This window comes from Suricata suricatta, chromosome 12 (genome assembly GCF_006229205.1).
Source record: "Suricata suricatta isolate VVHF042 chromosome 12, meerkat_22Aug2017_6uvM2_HiC, whole genome shotgun sequence".
In the NCBI taxonomy this organism is placed as follows: domain Eukaryota; kingdom Metazoa; phylum Chordata; class Mammalia; order Carnivora; family Herpestidae; genus Suricata; species Suricata suricatta.
The window spans coordinates 7027452-7042634 of record NC_043711.1 but is presented as its reverse complement, the minus strand read 5'-3'; the positions used below and the strand labels follow the sequence as shown (position 1 = coordinate 7042634).

The window sequence follows — 15183 nt, the reverse complement described above, 5'->3', positions numbered from 1 at the left end:
TTATGTTTATAAATAAACATAAAACAGTTTAAAATTTTTTTTGATTTACTTTTTTTAAATTTTCTTTCTAATGTTTTATTTAGTTTTGAGAGAGAGAGAGAGTGTGTGCGAGCAGGGGAGGGGCAGAGAGAGAGGGAGACACAGAACCTGAAGACAGGCTCCAGGCTCTGAGCTAGCTGTCAGCACAGAGCCCGATGCGGGGCTTGAACCCACGAACTGTGAGATCATGACCTGAGCTGAAGCCGGGCACTTAACCAACTGAGCCACCCAGGCGCCCCTAAAATTTTTTCAATTGAACAATTAAGCAAAATGGTGGAAAGTTTCTATGGGACGGGTCACATTTCAAGTGCTCAATAGCCGTGTGTTCCCCGGGGGCTCACAAGGGAACCGTGGATGGCCGGTGATGCCACCTCCCCAGAGAAGGGGACGTGACAGAGGTGGCATCTATGGGATGGAGATCCTGGGAGGTACATTCCTCAGAAAGAGGAGGGGCGAATGGGGCACCCTCACCTCCTTTGTCCCACCTCCAGTTCTCCTACGTGGACGCTGATGGGTCCCCAGTGAGTGTGGTGCAGATGACCTTCCTGAAGTTGCTGAGTGCCACCGCACGCCAGAGTTTCACCTACTCCTGCCAGAACTCTGCCGCCTGGCTGGACGAAGCTGCAGGCGACTATGGCCGCTCCCTCCGCTTCCTGGGGGCCAACGGGGAGGAGGTGTCCTTCAACCAGACTGCAGCAGCCACCATCACTGTCCCCTATGATGGCTGCCGGGTAAGGGGAGGCACAGGGGCTGGCCGGAGCGGGGACAGGCTGTGGCTGCTCTCCTGCTAACTCACCATTCTGTCTCCCCGCGGTCAGCTCCGCAAGGGACAGACGAAGACCCTGTTGGAGTTCAGCTCTTCCCGAGTGGGGTTTCTGCCTCTGTGGGACGTGGCGGCTACTGACTTCGGCCAGACGAACCAGAAGTTTGGGTTTGAACTGGGCCCTGTCTGCTTTAGCAGCTGAGAGTCTGGGGGAGGGAGGGACAATGGGGGAGCCCCGGATGGACGGGGCACTTTTGGTGCTGAGGCTTTGAAGCCACCATATTTATCGTCTCCTGTGACTGGGGAGCTGGGGGAGAGTCTGCTCATCACGATCAAGCAGTATTCCTTCTCCATGCCAGGGGGCTGGGGGCTGCACGCCCCCGGCCCAAGAGTCCGGCCTCCCTTCACTGCACCGCGGCTGACATACTGTAGTCCAGCTCCACCTGCCTGCCCAGCCCTCAGCTCCCCACCCCTGAGGCCCCATGCCGTGAACTTCTAACTCAGCTGATGAATGCCCCCCACACCTGCCTCCCCGCTCCTCGGTCAGTGCCCCCAACACCCGGTGGTGCTACCCTTTCCAATAGTTAAGCACTGGATGTCTCCTGATCCCGGGCTGGGACCCCTTCACGCATTCCTGTGTTCAGGTGGGTTCACAGGGAAGGAACTGAAGTCAGGCTACCGAGGGAAGAGTGGGACTTCCCTGGACTGAGCTGCGCGCCCGTTCCGCTGCATCGGCCCAGCTCTGAATGCTGCCCCCACCCATATCTCCCCAAACTCACCTTGCCATGCCAGGTGGTATGGTGGGGGTGAATCAGGATCCTAATGGTGCTGCCCTATTTATACCTGGGTCTGTATTAAAAGGGAAAATCCCCTCTGTTGTATATTTAATCTGCTTCCTCCTTTAGGGAAGGCTGGGATATGATGAGAGAGATTCTAGCATGATCCCCACCCCTCCGGGGCCATAGGGCATATTTGGCATCTCAAGTCTGAGAATAAACCAGTGAACTGTGTCCCTGTGTCTTTCATCTAGGGCTGCCTGTACCTTTAAGGTCAGGCTCTTGTCTCACCTGAAGCATCTGCCACCACTGTCGTCATTGTGCCTTTTGGCAGAGGTGGCTTTGGGAAGTGGGGAAAGCCAAATATAATGGCACTCACTGGAGAGGATGGGTCTGTTTACCATTTCAGAACCCTAGAAGAAAAGTAAAAAATCATCGGATCTCTAAGAGAGATCTTCAATGTTTTCAGCACAAAAAAGAAATACTAATTATGTGTTGTGGTGCAGGTGTTAGCTAATGCTACGGTGGCAATCAGTATATAAGTGTATATACTGTATATAACAAAGACAGGTTGTATGCCTTAGATCTGCATGATGTTGTATGTCAATTCTATGTCAGTAAAGCTGGAAAAATTTGTGAGCCTATTAGGAAGATATCAAAGTTTAAAAAGGGAGAGAGAATAGCTAGATCACCCTGTTGGATTACTCCTAGAGTCATTGGCTGAGCTGAGGGTTGAAGGAATAGATCAAGAGGTGAGAGGGGATGTGGGTTGGGTTTGAGGTGAAATAACTAGGAGTCAAAGTTCTGGGTGGGAAGTCAGGAGATGAGTTGGGGGAGAGGGAATTGGGTTAGAAGTTGAGCCTTGGGGTGAGTTGGATGTTAGAGAGTAGGTAGGGGTTGGTCGGTTATGTTGAAAATGGCTTGAAGAGTCGTCAAATTGGAGGCTGGTTGGGAGGGAGTTGAGTGAGTTTGCGGTGGATGAATGATGGGATTTGCTGGACTGGACGTTGGGTAACCAGTGGATGGAGGTAAGGGTTTGGAGGCGGGGGTCGAATTGACACGAATTAGGGTTGATTTGAGAGGTAGGATGAACTGAATAGAGCTATGTAGGGGTTGCTATGAATGGGGAGTGAGGATTGGCAGTCTGGTAAGTCAAGATGGCATCAGTTAAGATATGAGTTGGGTTTGAGGTAGCTTGAATTGGGGGTTAGATGTTGGGTTGAGGTTTTTTAAAGTAGATTTATTGCGATGTAATTCATTTACCATATAATTCGCCCATGTAAAGTATACAATTAAATGGTTTTTAGTACACAGACTTGTGCAACCGTCACCACAATCAATTTTAGAACTTTTCATCACCTCAGAAAGAAATCCCATACCCATTAGCAGTCACTTTCCATTTCCCCCAAACCTTTCAGTGGTAGGCAACCACTAATCTTTCTGTCCCTATGGATTTGCCTATTCTGGACATTTCATATAAATGGAATCATATAATAAGTGGCCCTTTGGTTCTGGCTGCTTTCAGTTAGCATAATGGTTCAAGATTCATGCTGCAGCCCACATCAGTACTTCCTGTTTATTGCTGAATAATATTCCATTGTCCGGGATACCACATTTTGTTTATCCATTCATTGGTTGATGGACGTTGGCAAATTGAGTTAGAAGTGATGGAGGGCTGGTGTGAGTTGAGTTGGGTCATGTGGGATTGGGTAGGTATAGGTTTCAGGTTGGGGTCAATGGTCTCCCCCATTGACCAGGGCTTACCCTACTATCTCTGCCATTAGACCCTACAAGGCCACCTGAATGCTTGCCCTGGATTCCCTCATGCATTCAATAAATATTAGTGGATTGTAACTCTATGAAGAATGTTGGGGCTCAAAGGTTGATTGGCGCATTCATTCATTCATTCATTCATTCATTCATTTACTTAGTCCCTTGACTGTTTGCTCAAGGCCATGCACTCTTCCAAATGCTGGGGGTATAGGGATCTTACTCCTGAGGGAGACAGAATGGATAGACATATAGTTATGTAATGTGATTTCAGGAAAATCAAACAAGTTACAGAGTAATGGAGTGGTGTAAATTTGAAATAAGGTGGTCGCAGGGTGCCTGGGTGGGTCATTCGGTTAAGTGTCCGGCTTCAGCTCAGGTCATGATCTCACTGTTTGTGGGTTCAAGCCCCGCGTTGGGCTCTGTGCTGACAGCTAGCTCAGAGCCTAGAGCCTGCTTCAGATTCTGTATCTCCCTCTCTCTCTGACCCTCCCCTGCTCACTCTGTCTCTCTCTGTCTCTCATAAATAAAAAACATAAAAAAAATTTTTTTAAATAAAAAATGAAATAAGGGGTTGGGAGAGACCTCACTGAAGACGTAATATTTGAGCAGAGAGGCCTGTAGGATGAGAGGAAAAGCCACGTGAAATTTGGGGAAGTATCCCCTACACAGTGAAGAACCCAGAAACCCTCAAAAACGACTGAAGACTCTTGAAGAGATGGTGTCCCCCTTGGATCCTTCTTCTCCTGATTTGTTGCTTTTGCTGATTTTTTCACACTGTTCTATCAACCCAAATGCACACCCAGGCCTCCTTCCCATTTAGTTCCTCTTCCAAACATCCTTAACTCAAGAATGCACATGGTAACACCAATGCTATGTGTTTTCCTAAGAACACCTAATTAAGAACACATTTCCCAGCCTCCCTTGCAGTTAATTTGGGGCTCGTGCCTGGGTCTGGGCCAGTAGGATGTGGGCAACCATCAAGCCTCCTGCTTGATCCACTGAGCTCTTTCAGTCCATGATGACCTTGGAGGTCACATCTGTCAGTAAGATGGAGTGGCTCCTATGGAGCTAGAAAGGAGCCAACCTCCCTGAGCTACTGCTTGGAGGAATGCTACGGGGAGACGTCCATCAAACCAATAACTTGATTGCGTTAAGCCCTTGAGCTGTTTAAAGGTTGCTTATTACAGCAGCTATTATTAATTATCCTGACTAATCCAGCAAATGAATCCAACTTTTACTAAAGGTCAGCATGTAAGAATGTGTGCAAACCGGGAGGTCCCATTGCAGCAAAGTCAACAATTTAGAATTTAATATGGAGTATCTTTGTTCTTAGAAGTCCCCACCACTGTAAATTTGTCACTGGTGGTCTCCCCCAGTCTGGATTTCCCACGATTCTGCTGCCCTCTGCCGTCTTTCCCGCCCTGATGCCTCTTTGTCTACCTTCTTTACTCCTTTCCTCTGAGGCTGTCTACACTTAGATCAAATTTATCTCATTTTCTGGGGCACCTGGGTGGCTCAATTGGTTAAGCATCCAACTTTTGATTTTGGCTTAGGTCATGATCCCAGGGTCGTGGAATCGGGTCTGGGAGTGGAGCCTGCTTAAGAATCTCTCTCTCCCTCTGCCTCTCTCCCCCTGCACGCTCTCTTCCCCTGCACGCTCTCTCTCTCAAAAAATTATTTTGTTATCTCACTTTCTTATAAGGAGCCATTCACAAAATTTCTTACAGACCACATTTTCGTACCCACACAATCCTTGATTAGCTCAACTAACACTGTTAACGATAATGACCATTGATTATCTACATGTCCAGCACTGTCCATTGAATGTTTTCCCTGAATGAGTTCATATGTTTCCATCAACCTTTAAGGAAGGTTCTGTTATTATCCTCATATTTTAGCTAATGGAACTGAGGAACAGAGAGTTAGAGTAACTTGACCAGAGTCTAGAGCTAGAGATTTTGCTAAACAAAAAGCCATCTTCTCCTTTAGAGGAACTTTCTCCCATTGTTTTTTTTTTTTTTTTTTTTGATACAGAGAAGGACAGAGCATGAGAGGGGGAGGGGCAGAGAACGAAGGAGACACAGAACTGGAAGCAGGCTCCAGGCTCTGAGCTAGCTGTCAGCACAGAGCCTGATGCAGGGCTCGAACCCACGAACATGAGATCTGACCTGAGCCAAAGTCAGAGGCTTAACCAACTGAGCCACCCAGGCACCCCTCTTCTGTTGTTTTAAAAAATTGCATCTAATACACAGCCCTGGTTTACAAATGCAAGTCTGCAGGCCTCTGGTTTTGCAACTCCAGGTCCCACCCTGATGCAGGTGTTTTGGAAGAGAGGAACAATTAATAGAGTAATGAGTACTCTTTAATGAGCTAAAAGCTGGTTAAAGAATTAGAATCTCGGCCCTGCTAAATTAAGGTAATTGACAAAGGTGTAAGGAGGGAATTCTGGACCACACACTCAGCTCTGTGTATTTATCCAGCGTCATTGCCAGCGCCCAGGCGGCTGCTGGGAAAGCCCCCAGCTAATTTGCATATTCAGTGGCCATAATTAATCACAGCACTTGTGCTTCCTGAGCACAAGTGTTCTGAACTGGGGGCGGGGCAGGGCCGCCAGCGTGAGAGGTGCCTGTGGCTTCGAATGGTTGTAGGGGGTGGGTGAGGTCGCGAATTTCACACATACGCACACAGCATGGGGATATTCATGCTCAGTGACACACGCCGACCAAGGGCCCACAGAATCAGACCCTCTCGCCCCAGATCCCCAGGCAGACTCAGAGAGACAGTCCATGTTACCCACAGCCCTACACCTTCAGCCAGACCCAGACATACTGACACACATAGCAAGCCACACACATTTACACACACCCAGTTGTGCCTGGACACAGAGCCAAAGACCCCATCTGTCACACACACAGAGTCATGTTCATAAACCCACACTTAGATGTGCAGCCACACCGGAGACCCCCATGGTCAGAATGGGGAACTGTTGCATCCGGAGTCTGACACGTGCTGGGCAGGCAGAGGGACACACAGGCCCACACAGGGAGACGTGCCACCAGCCCGAACTACGTGCACAGGCCCAGGTAAACCGGCATCACAGACCTTTCGAGATCCCCTCCCCCGCACCGCACACTCATCCCTTCATTCAAGCACCTGCTGCGTGCTGGGCACTGTTGTAGGGTCTGGTGTCCCAGCAGGGACTATACCAAGGGTCCCTGCCCTCGTGGAGTTTACACTCGAGTGGGGGCAACAGGCGGGAAGCAATACACAGGTGACATGCCAAGTGGTGCTATGGAGAAAAATAAGGCAGGGGCGCCTGGGTGGCTCAGTCGGGGAAGCATCAGACTTTGGCTTGGGTTCGCATTGTTCATGGGTTCTAGCCCCGGTCGGGCTCTGTGCTGACAGCTAGGAGCCTGGAGCCTGCTTCGGATTCAGTGTCTCCCTCTCTCTCTGCCCCTCCCTGCTCATGCTCTGTCTTTCTCTCCCTCAAAAATAAACATTAAAAAGAAAAAGAAGGCAGAGAGGAGGACAAGAAAATGTGCTCTCTGCGACAGGGTGGTCAGGGAAGGCTGACAACAGGTCACAAATAGGCAGGTGCCACTCAAACTGACAAGGGCCTGTCCCCACAGGAGCGGATGGGTGCCCTTGCATCAGGGAGCCCCAGACTCCAGAGTTTTCTTTTGAGAGGCTGGGTCTGTACTTTAAAGGGAGAGGGGAGATCCTAGGGAGACAGGGAAGCTGAGCAAACAGAGGACCAGACTGATCTCGACAGGCTGTCCTGTCCGTTCCAAGGTGGTCTCATCTTTATACATGCTTCCCCCCACCCCTTTTGGTATAGTTCTTATTTTATTTCATTACTTTTGTGTTAACGTAAAATTTACCATCTTAATCATTTTTAAGTGTACACTTCATTGCTGTTATATATGTGGATATACTGTATATCCACATCGCTGTGTGACAGATCTCCAGAGCGTTTTAATCTTGCAAAACCGTGTCTCGGTCCCCATTAAATAACTTCCTGCACCTCTCCCCCAGCCCCTGGCACCCACCATGTACTTTTGGTGTCTGTGATTTCAACTATTCTAGGGTCCTCATATAGGTAGAATTATACAGTATTTGTCTTTTGAGATGGGCTTATTTCACCGAGCATAATGTCCTCAAGGGTCCTTAAAGTATGTCAGAATTCCCCTCTCTTTTAAGGCTGAATCCTGTCCCTTTGAATGGACATACCACATCTTGTTTATCCGTTCATCCATCAGTAGATACTTGATCTGCTTCCAACTCTTGGCTGCCGTGAATAATGCTGCTATTATGAACATGGGTTTGCAAATATCTCTTCAAGACCATGCTTTCGATTGTTTTGGATCTGAACTCTGAAGTGGGATTGCTGGGTTAGGTAAATTTCTTTCGACAAATGTGTTTGCAGGGGGGTGCCTGGCTGGCTCAGTCAGAAGAGCGTGTGACTCTAGATTGTGGGGGCATGAGTTTGAGCCCCATGTTGGATGTCGAGATTACTAAAAAAAAATTAACGAGCTTAAAAAAATTGGGGTGCCAGGGTGACTCAGTCGGTTGAGCGTCCGACTTCAGCTCGAGTCATGATCTCATGGTTTGTAGGTTCGAGCCCCTTGTCAGGCTCTGTGCTGACGGCTTGGAGCCTTCGGATTCTGTGTCTCCTTCTCTCTCTGCCTCTCCCCCACTCATGCTCTGTCTCTGTCTCAAAGATAAACTATATAAAAGTTTTTTTTTTAAAAAAGAAGATATAGACTGTTTTCAGCACTCCAGAAAGTTCCTCATATCCTTTCCCTTGATCCCTCCAAGACACCACCACTTCTCGGACCCATTTCCAGTGTTACAAAGCCAATGAATGAAACACAGAAGGTGTACGGAAGCCGTGTGGTGTCATGGCTAGAGGCAAACCTCTGGTCCAGTTTCAGCTCCTCCACTGGAGCGTGACCTTCACTGACCTTTACTGTGACCCAGTCTCCACAGAGGTGATGGTGCGGTGAATGATAGCATCTAAGCATTGGGTTGTGTGTGGGTTAAATTACTTAAAATGGGTCACTTGGAGCAATGTCCACCAGGTGGCAAATGCTATAAAGTGTGGCCATTATAAAAGACACCTATAGTGGGAACTTTATATTAAACACATGCCCACCACCCACCCTAAAAAATAAAACACCGCACACACATTTGATGCCACTGTATACATTTCTGCCATCCTCTGCCTTTCTTTTCCCCACTATGGGTAAATGAGTATGGAGAATTAAGAAAATTTTCAATGTGATCAAATATACCTCACATAAAATTTACCCTTAAGTGTCTTGTTTGGTGGCATTAAGCACATTCGCACTGTTGTGCAAACATCACCGCCATCCGTCTCGAGAACTTTGTCCTTTTCCCAAACTGAAGCTCTGTCCCCATTAAACATGATGCCCTGTTTCTCTCTCCCCTTGAGTGTGGGAATTTCTGTCCGCAGTGTTTACCCTGGTTTACTGCCTACGGGGTGCTGTAGCCATGGGCGATGCACATAGTGGGGCAGGTTTTAAACCTCTCTAACTGCTACAGTATTGAAGATGCTTTTGCAACTTGCTCTGTTAGCTCAGCCGGAGGCTTTTGCAGCTTCTCTGTGCAGACACAAGTTTTTCTAGTCCTGTCTTTTTAAGTGCTTCCCTCAGCATGGTTATCTGTTGCGCTCATGGACTTTTAGGTGCTTTCCATTTTGCTCCTGTCCAAACATCCTGGCATGTGTCTTTGTTCACAAGGATAAATGTCTCTGGGGTGTATGGATACACATGAATGGAAATTCTGGGTTATGGGGAAGGTACCTCTTCAGCTGTCCTGGCTGCCCAAACCACACTCTATCCCCTTCCATTCACCAGTCTTCCAGGCTTCCAAGGCTCCCTGGTGGCTCCAAGTTAAAGTCCAAGTCTTTCTACCTGGTCTCACTTGTCACCATCCCTCCTCCTGTGCTTTGCTGCCTCAGGGCCTTTGCATCTGCTCTCCTCCCTGGCCACTGAGCCCTGCCAGTTCTTACTCAGCTTTTGGCTCTGAACCACCCTCCCCCCCAGCTAGATCAGGGCCCTCTGAACATGCTCAGGGAACTCTGCCCATCTGCTCATGCACCAAACTCTCAATTATGTGAGGGCAGGGACTTTCTTGTTTCTAGGCACAAATCCAGTGCAGGCTAGGCCCGGAGCGAGTGCCCTGTTCCTACTTGTGGAGGAACGGAGAAGTCTTGCATCTGTGCTGCATCTGCAGCCAGGGCTGCACAGAGACCTGAATTCCAATCCCAGCTCGACCGCTTCCTAGCTGTGTGACCTCAGGCAAGAAGCTTAACCTCTCTGAACCCTTCACTTTCCTCTCCTCTGAAACCCTTCCCAGGGCTGTTGCAGGGGCTGAAGTGAGCCCTAGCCAGGTCTGGCTCGGGGTAGACCCCTCCTGGTAGGAGCTGCTGTGATTCTGAGCCAAGTTCCGGGCCTGTAACCTCAGATCAGGGCCTTGCTTCTTCCTGGCTTGGCAGGGCTGGGGAGTGATTCTGGGTCTCCTTGTCCCGCCAACTCAGCCCTCAATTCCCAGGCCGGTGATGGGAACCACATGCGCTGGACACAGGCCCAGCCGTCCCCCTAGAGAGGCCTTCCTTAGTCATTCTGTCCACCTCCCCCTTCCCACAACCTCATTCCCACGCTGCCCTGGCCTGGGGTTTGCGTGTCAGAGGGCATCTGTGCGTGTTGTAGGTCCCTGTGGGTCTGTGTGTGTGTGTGTGTGTGTGTGTGTGTGTGTGCGAACCGTGTGCCTGCACTGTGCGTCTGTGTGTGTGCCTGGGTCTGCAGTGGAGGGCTGTGGGTGTGCCTTACACGAGCTGTCTGCCCCTGACGCGCGTGTGTGCTTGTGCACGAACCCCCTGCCTGTTTCCTGAGTCGTCTGGTAGGTTTGCGCATCTGTTCCCGCGTGAACTGTGTGCCCGTTTTACGAGTCTCTGCGTGGAACTGCGTGTCTGTGGTGTGTGTGTCTTCATGGGGCTAACTCATGGATTTGTGGGTGATAGATCATGGATGTGTGGGTGAACTACGTGTCCGTGCCAGGGGGCTGTGTGGGTGAGCTGCGTGCCTGAACTGGGGGGAGGGGTGTGTTTTGTGTGTTGGGGGTCTCTGTGCGTGTTGGGTCAAGTGTGTTCGCGAGAGCCTGTTCTTGGGTAATTGTGGCCGGTTCACCTCTGATGTTCTTCCTCCTCCCGACAGCAGGCAAGTGTGTCCGCGGGCCCGTGAGCCTGCATCTGGCCTGTGGCATGGGGTTGTGTGTGCTCGCTCTGGGTGACACTGCTCTGTCTGGGTGTGATGTGCCTGCACCTAATACCCCGATATGGTGTCCCTGCGTGACTGTGTGCCCATGTCGTGTGTTTGGGTGCCAGTCTGGGCAACTGGGGACAAATACCTGTTCCCACAGTCAGGCCATTCAGTGTGTGTGTATGTGTGTGCCTATGTAGGTGTGTTTGCGTGTGTGTGCATGTGTGTGCATATGTGGGTGTGCATGTGGGTGTGTTTGCATGCCTGAGTGTGCATATGTGGGTGTGTCTGCCCACATGTGTGTCTGTGCGAAGCCTGGAAGGGAGGCAGTCCCAGTGCTGGCAGTAACTCCCCAGTGAGAAATGCCCCAGAAAGGGAAGGAATGGGGCTGAACCATGGAGGTAGTTGGTGGGGAGCCCCCAGGGATGAGGGAGACCGCAGGAGCCTCTCCTGGGACCCGGAAGGAGGGCTGTGCTCCATTCTGCATGAGCACTCGGAGGTGTGGGATTGGGCCCTGGAACTGGCGGGCACCGGAATGATTCCCGTGAAGATGCGTGGGCTTAGAAGGCCAAGAGGCGATGCTTGATCCCCCCTGGGAGTGGGCCAGGCCCTCTGATGCCATGTGAGGACCCAGGGTCTGGCCCAGGATTTCCCTTGCAACCACAGCAGGAGGAACCTCATGTCAGGGGCGCCTGGGGGGCTCAGTCCGTTAAGTGTCCAACTTCGGCTTCAAGTCATGATTTCACGGTTCATGAATTCAAGGCCTACATCAGGCTCTGTGCTGACAGCTCGGAACCTGGAACCTGCTTCGGATTCTGTGTCTCCCTCTCTCTCTCTGCTCCTTCCCTGCTTGTGTTCTGTCTCAAAAATAAATAGACATTAAAAAAAATTAAAAAATAATAAAAAAAAGAACTTGATGTCTGGAGTCAGATGTGAACCAAACTGTGGTCTTAGCTCACTGCATGTCCTCTCTGTGGCTGTCACACAGTGTCTTGAGCTCTCTGAACCTTGATCTCTCTATCTGAAAAGTGGGACAGAGGCAGATGATGTCAGTGCCTTGCCCATGTCCCCTTGGCCGTGACACATTCCTGTGCACTCTTCTGCCAGCCTCAGGGCTCAGTTCAGACACTGGTTAGGCCAGAGATGCCGAAGAGGGAGCATCCCTGGGGACGGCCCTCCCCCGGCGACACGCAGGACCTGGAGAACAAATACACCCACCTCCCTTGCCCTCAAGCAAGACAGCTGTGAGGGACAGATTCTACACTCTCTCCCAAGGGTCCCCAGCAGGACCGACCCCCGGATGTCTGTGCGGATTTGACAAGAAAGGAAAGATGCCAGCAAATAACCCAGCTTTGGAGACGAGAAACGGAGAAAGAATCCTGATGATATCACAGGACACCTGGATCCAGCCATGCCTGAATTCAATCACGCCCGGATTTTTTTTCCAGCTGTGTGAGCTGACATTCTGTTGTTTTGTTTTTGTTTTTATGTAAAGACACTTCTAGCTGCCTTTCTACCACTTGCTACCAAAGGATCTCTGAGTAATATATAGAGGAATCTGCAAGAGCAAAGGCATGTGTAGACATGCATGGCATAGACTCATTCACTCATTAAATTCTTCCTCATCATCTCTGTGTCAGGTCCTGCGTAGAGTATGGGGAAACAGAGGTCTGGATGTTTCTTCCTCTGGCTAGACACAGGAAGGGGGTGGACGGAGAGTAAAGCCAATGGCTGCCCAAACACCAATTAGGAGGAGCCAACAGTGAGCTGGTGAGAGTTGGCAGGGACCCAACCATACGTGTGGAGCGCAGACTCTGTCCAGAGCCAGACCCGGAGCCACCTGGTCCATCAGTTTTGCTGCACGAGGTCTCTCCAGAAGCTAATTTCTCTTCAGGGAAGGTCCACAGTTCTGATCACTACCTTGGCCACACAGGAAGGTAGACCCCATGCCCATCACAGTATTGACTGTGGTGCTGGCCTTGAAGCTGACAGTACGACCAGGACACTGAGTATGACCCTGATCACGGCGTGACCTGATCATAATTCAACCACAGCATGGCCAGGTCACTGTCCAAAGCAAGGTCGGAACAATGACCACAGCATGGCCAGGACAGTGATTGGAACTCTGAGCATTTACAGCCAGGAAACTGCCCATATGCCGACGACACAACCAGGAATGACCCGTAGAGACCACAGAGCTGACCACAATGCTGATCCCAGTGGAACCAGGACGCTGATGGCAGCACAGATCCCAGTTCAATAGGACACTGACCACAGAGGGATCAGGACACAGATTGCTAGTGACCACAGCATTGAACGCGCTGGCCAGAGTCCAGTCAGAAAAACAAAGCTCACACCAGGTGCTTCAACAGCAAAATTTCACACACGGGGATTTAGCCACAGAGACGTTAGTTACGCTTTTTTTTTTTAAGAGTAAACGGGAGAAGTGAATTGACTCTCAAGTGAGTAGCAAGCCACCATCTTTTCAAGAGCTGAAGTAGCTGGAGGGACGAAGTAGTTAGCAGAGTTCAGAACCTGCTGCCACCTGACAGGAGCTGAGCCACCGTGGGAACTCCGGTCCCAGTGGGGCTGAGGCCACAGAGGAGACAGAACAGCCACTGTGAGAAACACTGAAAGGAGAGAGAGAGGGAGAAATACTCTGGCTTCTTCCCACCCCCGCTCCTGCCCCATTGGCTGAGCCTAGCCAGATGCAAGGGAGCCTGGGAAATGTAGTTTGCAGAGGCCACACCCCTGAACAGAATGGGGAAGAAGGGGGAATGGACCCAAGGGGCATACTGACCACTGTGAACTACATAGCACAGGCCATGCTTGACCATGACAATGGCATGAGCACAGAGGATATTGTTCATGTCCCTGAAACAGCTCTAAAAAGGACACCGCCCTGCAGTAAAGGGACAAGCAGGGCCTCCCCTCTCCCCACTGTGAACCATAGCCCACACTTGGTCAAAAGCTTATAGTTTCCACTAACCAGCAACACCAACATCCTACTCTACACCTACTGCAGGCTTGGCCGGAGCTGGCTGTTATTATTATTTTTTAGTTTATTTATTTGAAAGACAGATGAGAGAGAGAGAGAGAGAGCGAGCAAGCATGCAAGCAGGGGAGGGAAAGAGAGAGAGGGAGAGAGAGAATCCCAAGCAGTCTCTGCACTGTCAGCTTGGAGCAGGATGCAAGACTTGAACTCATGAGCCGTGAAATCCTGACCTGAGCCTAAATCAAGAGTCTGGCCCTCAACAGACAGAGCCACCTAGGCACCCCCACAATCTCCCATTTGGGAAGAGGAGGTAGCGGGATGGGTGGGGTGCCTTCCCTGGCTCAGATTCTGTTCTGTGACCCGCACCCCGTGGCCAGTCTCCTCCACTCCATGCTTCAGGTGGCAACGCTCCCTGGGGAGTGAGGGCTGGCTGGGGGCTCTGTCTTAAGAATCACAGATGTCTCCCAACAGCTCCGTGAGGAAACAGGTCTCCTGAGAGGAGGCAAGTTCTTTGCCTAAGGTCACATGGCCAGGAAGTGACAGAACCAGGGTCAAACCCTGGTCCATTGGACACCAATCTCTTTCTTACTTTGACAAAACCATCCATAGTCTGTTATCCGACTGGCATACAGTAGGGTCAGAAAATGCCAGGCCTCCCACCCCTCTATGTTCCAGCTGATTCCTCTGTAACCTGACTGGCTTGCTCCCCCCCACTGAAAAAGCCACTGACAGGCTAAGGGAGGGAAGCTGACTGCGGAGATGGGGGGAGAAGCAGAGAAAGGCTGGAGGCTGGACAAGGACGCCCTTCATATGCAAATGGATTCTCGTTGGAGGCGCTTGAATATTTTGATCCTCTCGGGATCTGGGGATCTGGTCTCCGTCTTGGGCCATTGAAAGGGGAGTGAGAGACTCTCAGGTGTGGCGGGGAAGGGGAGACTTGGAGGAAGAGGGGCCTGGGGAATGAGGTGGGAGGGGGAGAATGAAAACAGGGTACCCCGCTTTGAGGCCAGGCCCCCCTCCGCACCCCTCCATGGGCCAGCCCCAGAGGCCGCCAGCCTAACGGTCTCCCGCCCTGTTTTTGTTTCTCACTCCTCCGTCCACCTCGGTCCCACCTCCCCTGTCCCGCAGTGACCCCCTTCCCTCAACGTCCCATTTCACAGGCTCTGCCTCAGTTTCTCTGTTGATTCTTGAGTTCTTTAAGGAAAGGGCTTCTCACCTCCTCTTCTTCGTTGCCAGGCCTTCCTCTTACTGCCCCCGTCCCTTGATCGCACCCACCCCGGTTTTCAACGTGGGAGATGCCCTGGGGTGAAATTTACAAACACGTGACGGAACCCCTCCCCCATCTCCGTGACCCTCCCCCATCGGGCCTAGGGGACTGTGGGGCTCCGTCCCCAGCTCTCCTCCCCGGTGCCAGCTCCTCCCCCTTCCCCGCCCCCAGACCCACGCTGGGTCCGCGCCCGCCGACGAGCTGGGGGCGGGGCGGGGGGCGGAGCCCGCAACAAAGACTAGGAGCGCGCGAGGGGGGGCGGGGGTGGGGCGGAATCCCGGCCGCCG

The 15183-nt window shown here is 51.1% G+C and overlaps 1 protein-coding gene across 4 annotated transcripts in view; it reads left to right on the top strand.

Annotated features, from left to right (window-relative positions):
- COL5A3 (collagen type V alpha 3 chain) overlaps positions 1 to 1812 on the top strand; it is a 37851-nt gene extending 36039 nt beyond the window's left edge. Inside the window, exons 66-69 of one of the 4 annotated variants that reach the window (XR_003900959.1) lie at positions 531 to 770; positions 858 to 970; positions 1162 to 1344; positions 1447 to 1812. Coding sequence is in view for 3 of the 4 variants with exons in the window: in XM_029917067.1 (XP_029772927.1) it covers positions 531 to 770; positions 858 to 970; positions 1162 to 1234 (426 nt within the window). In the remaining variant the exon portion in view is untranslated. Of the gene's footprint in view, positions 1 to 530; positions 771 to 857 lie in introns of those variants that run through there. The other 3 variants (XM_029917067.1, XM_029917068.1, XM_029917069.1) reach the window with 3 other exon arrangements.
- Positions 1813 to 15183: the final 13371 nt, after the last annotated feature.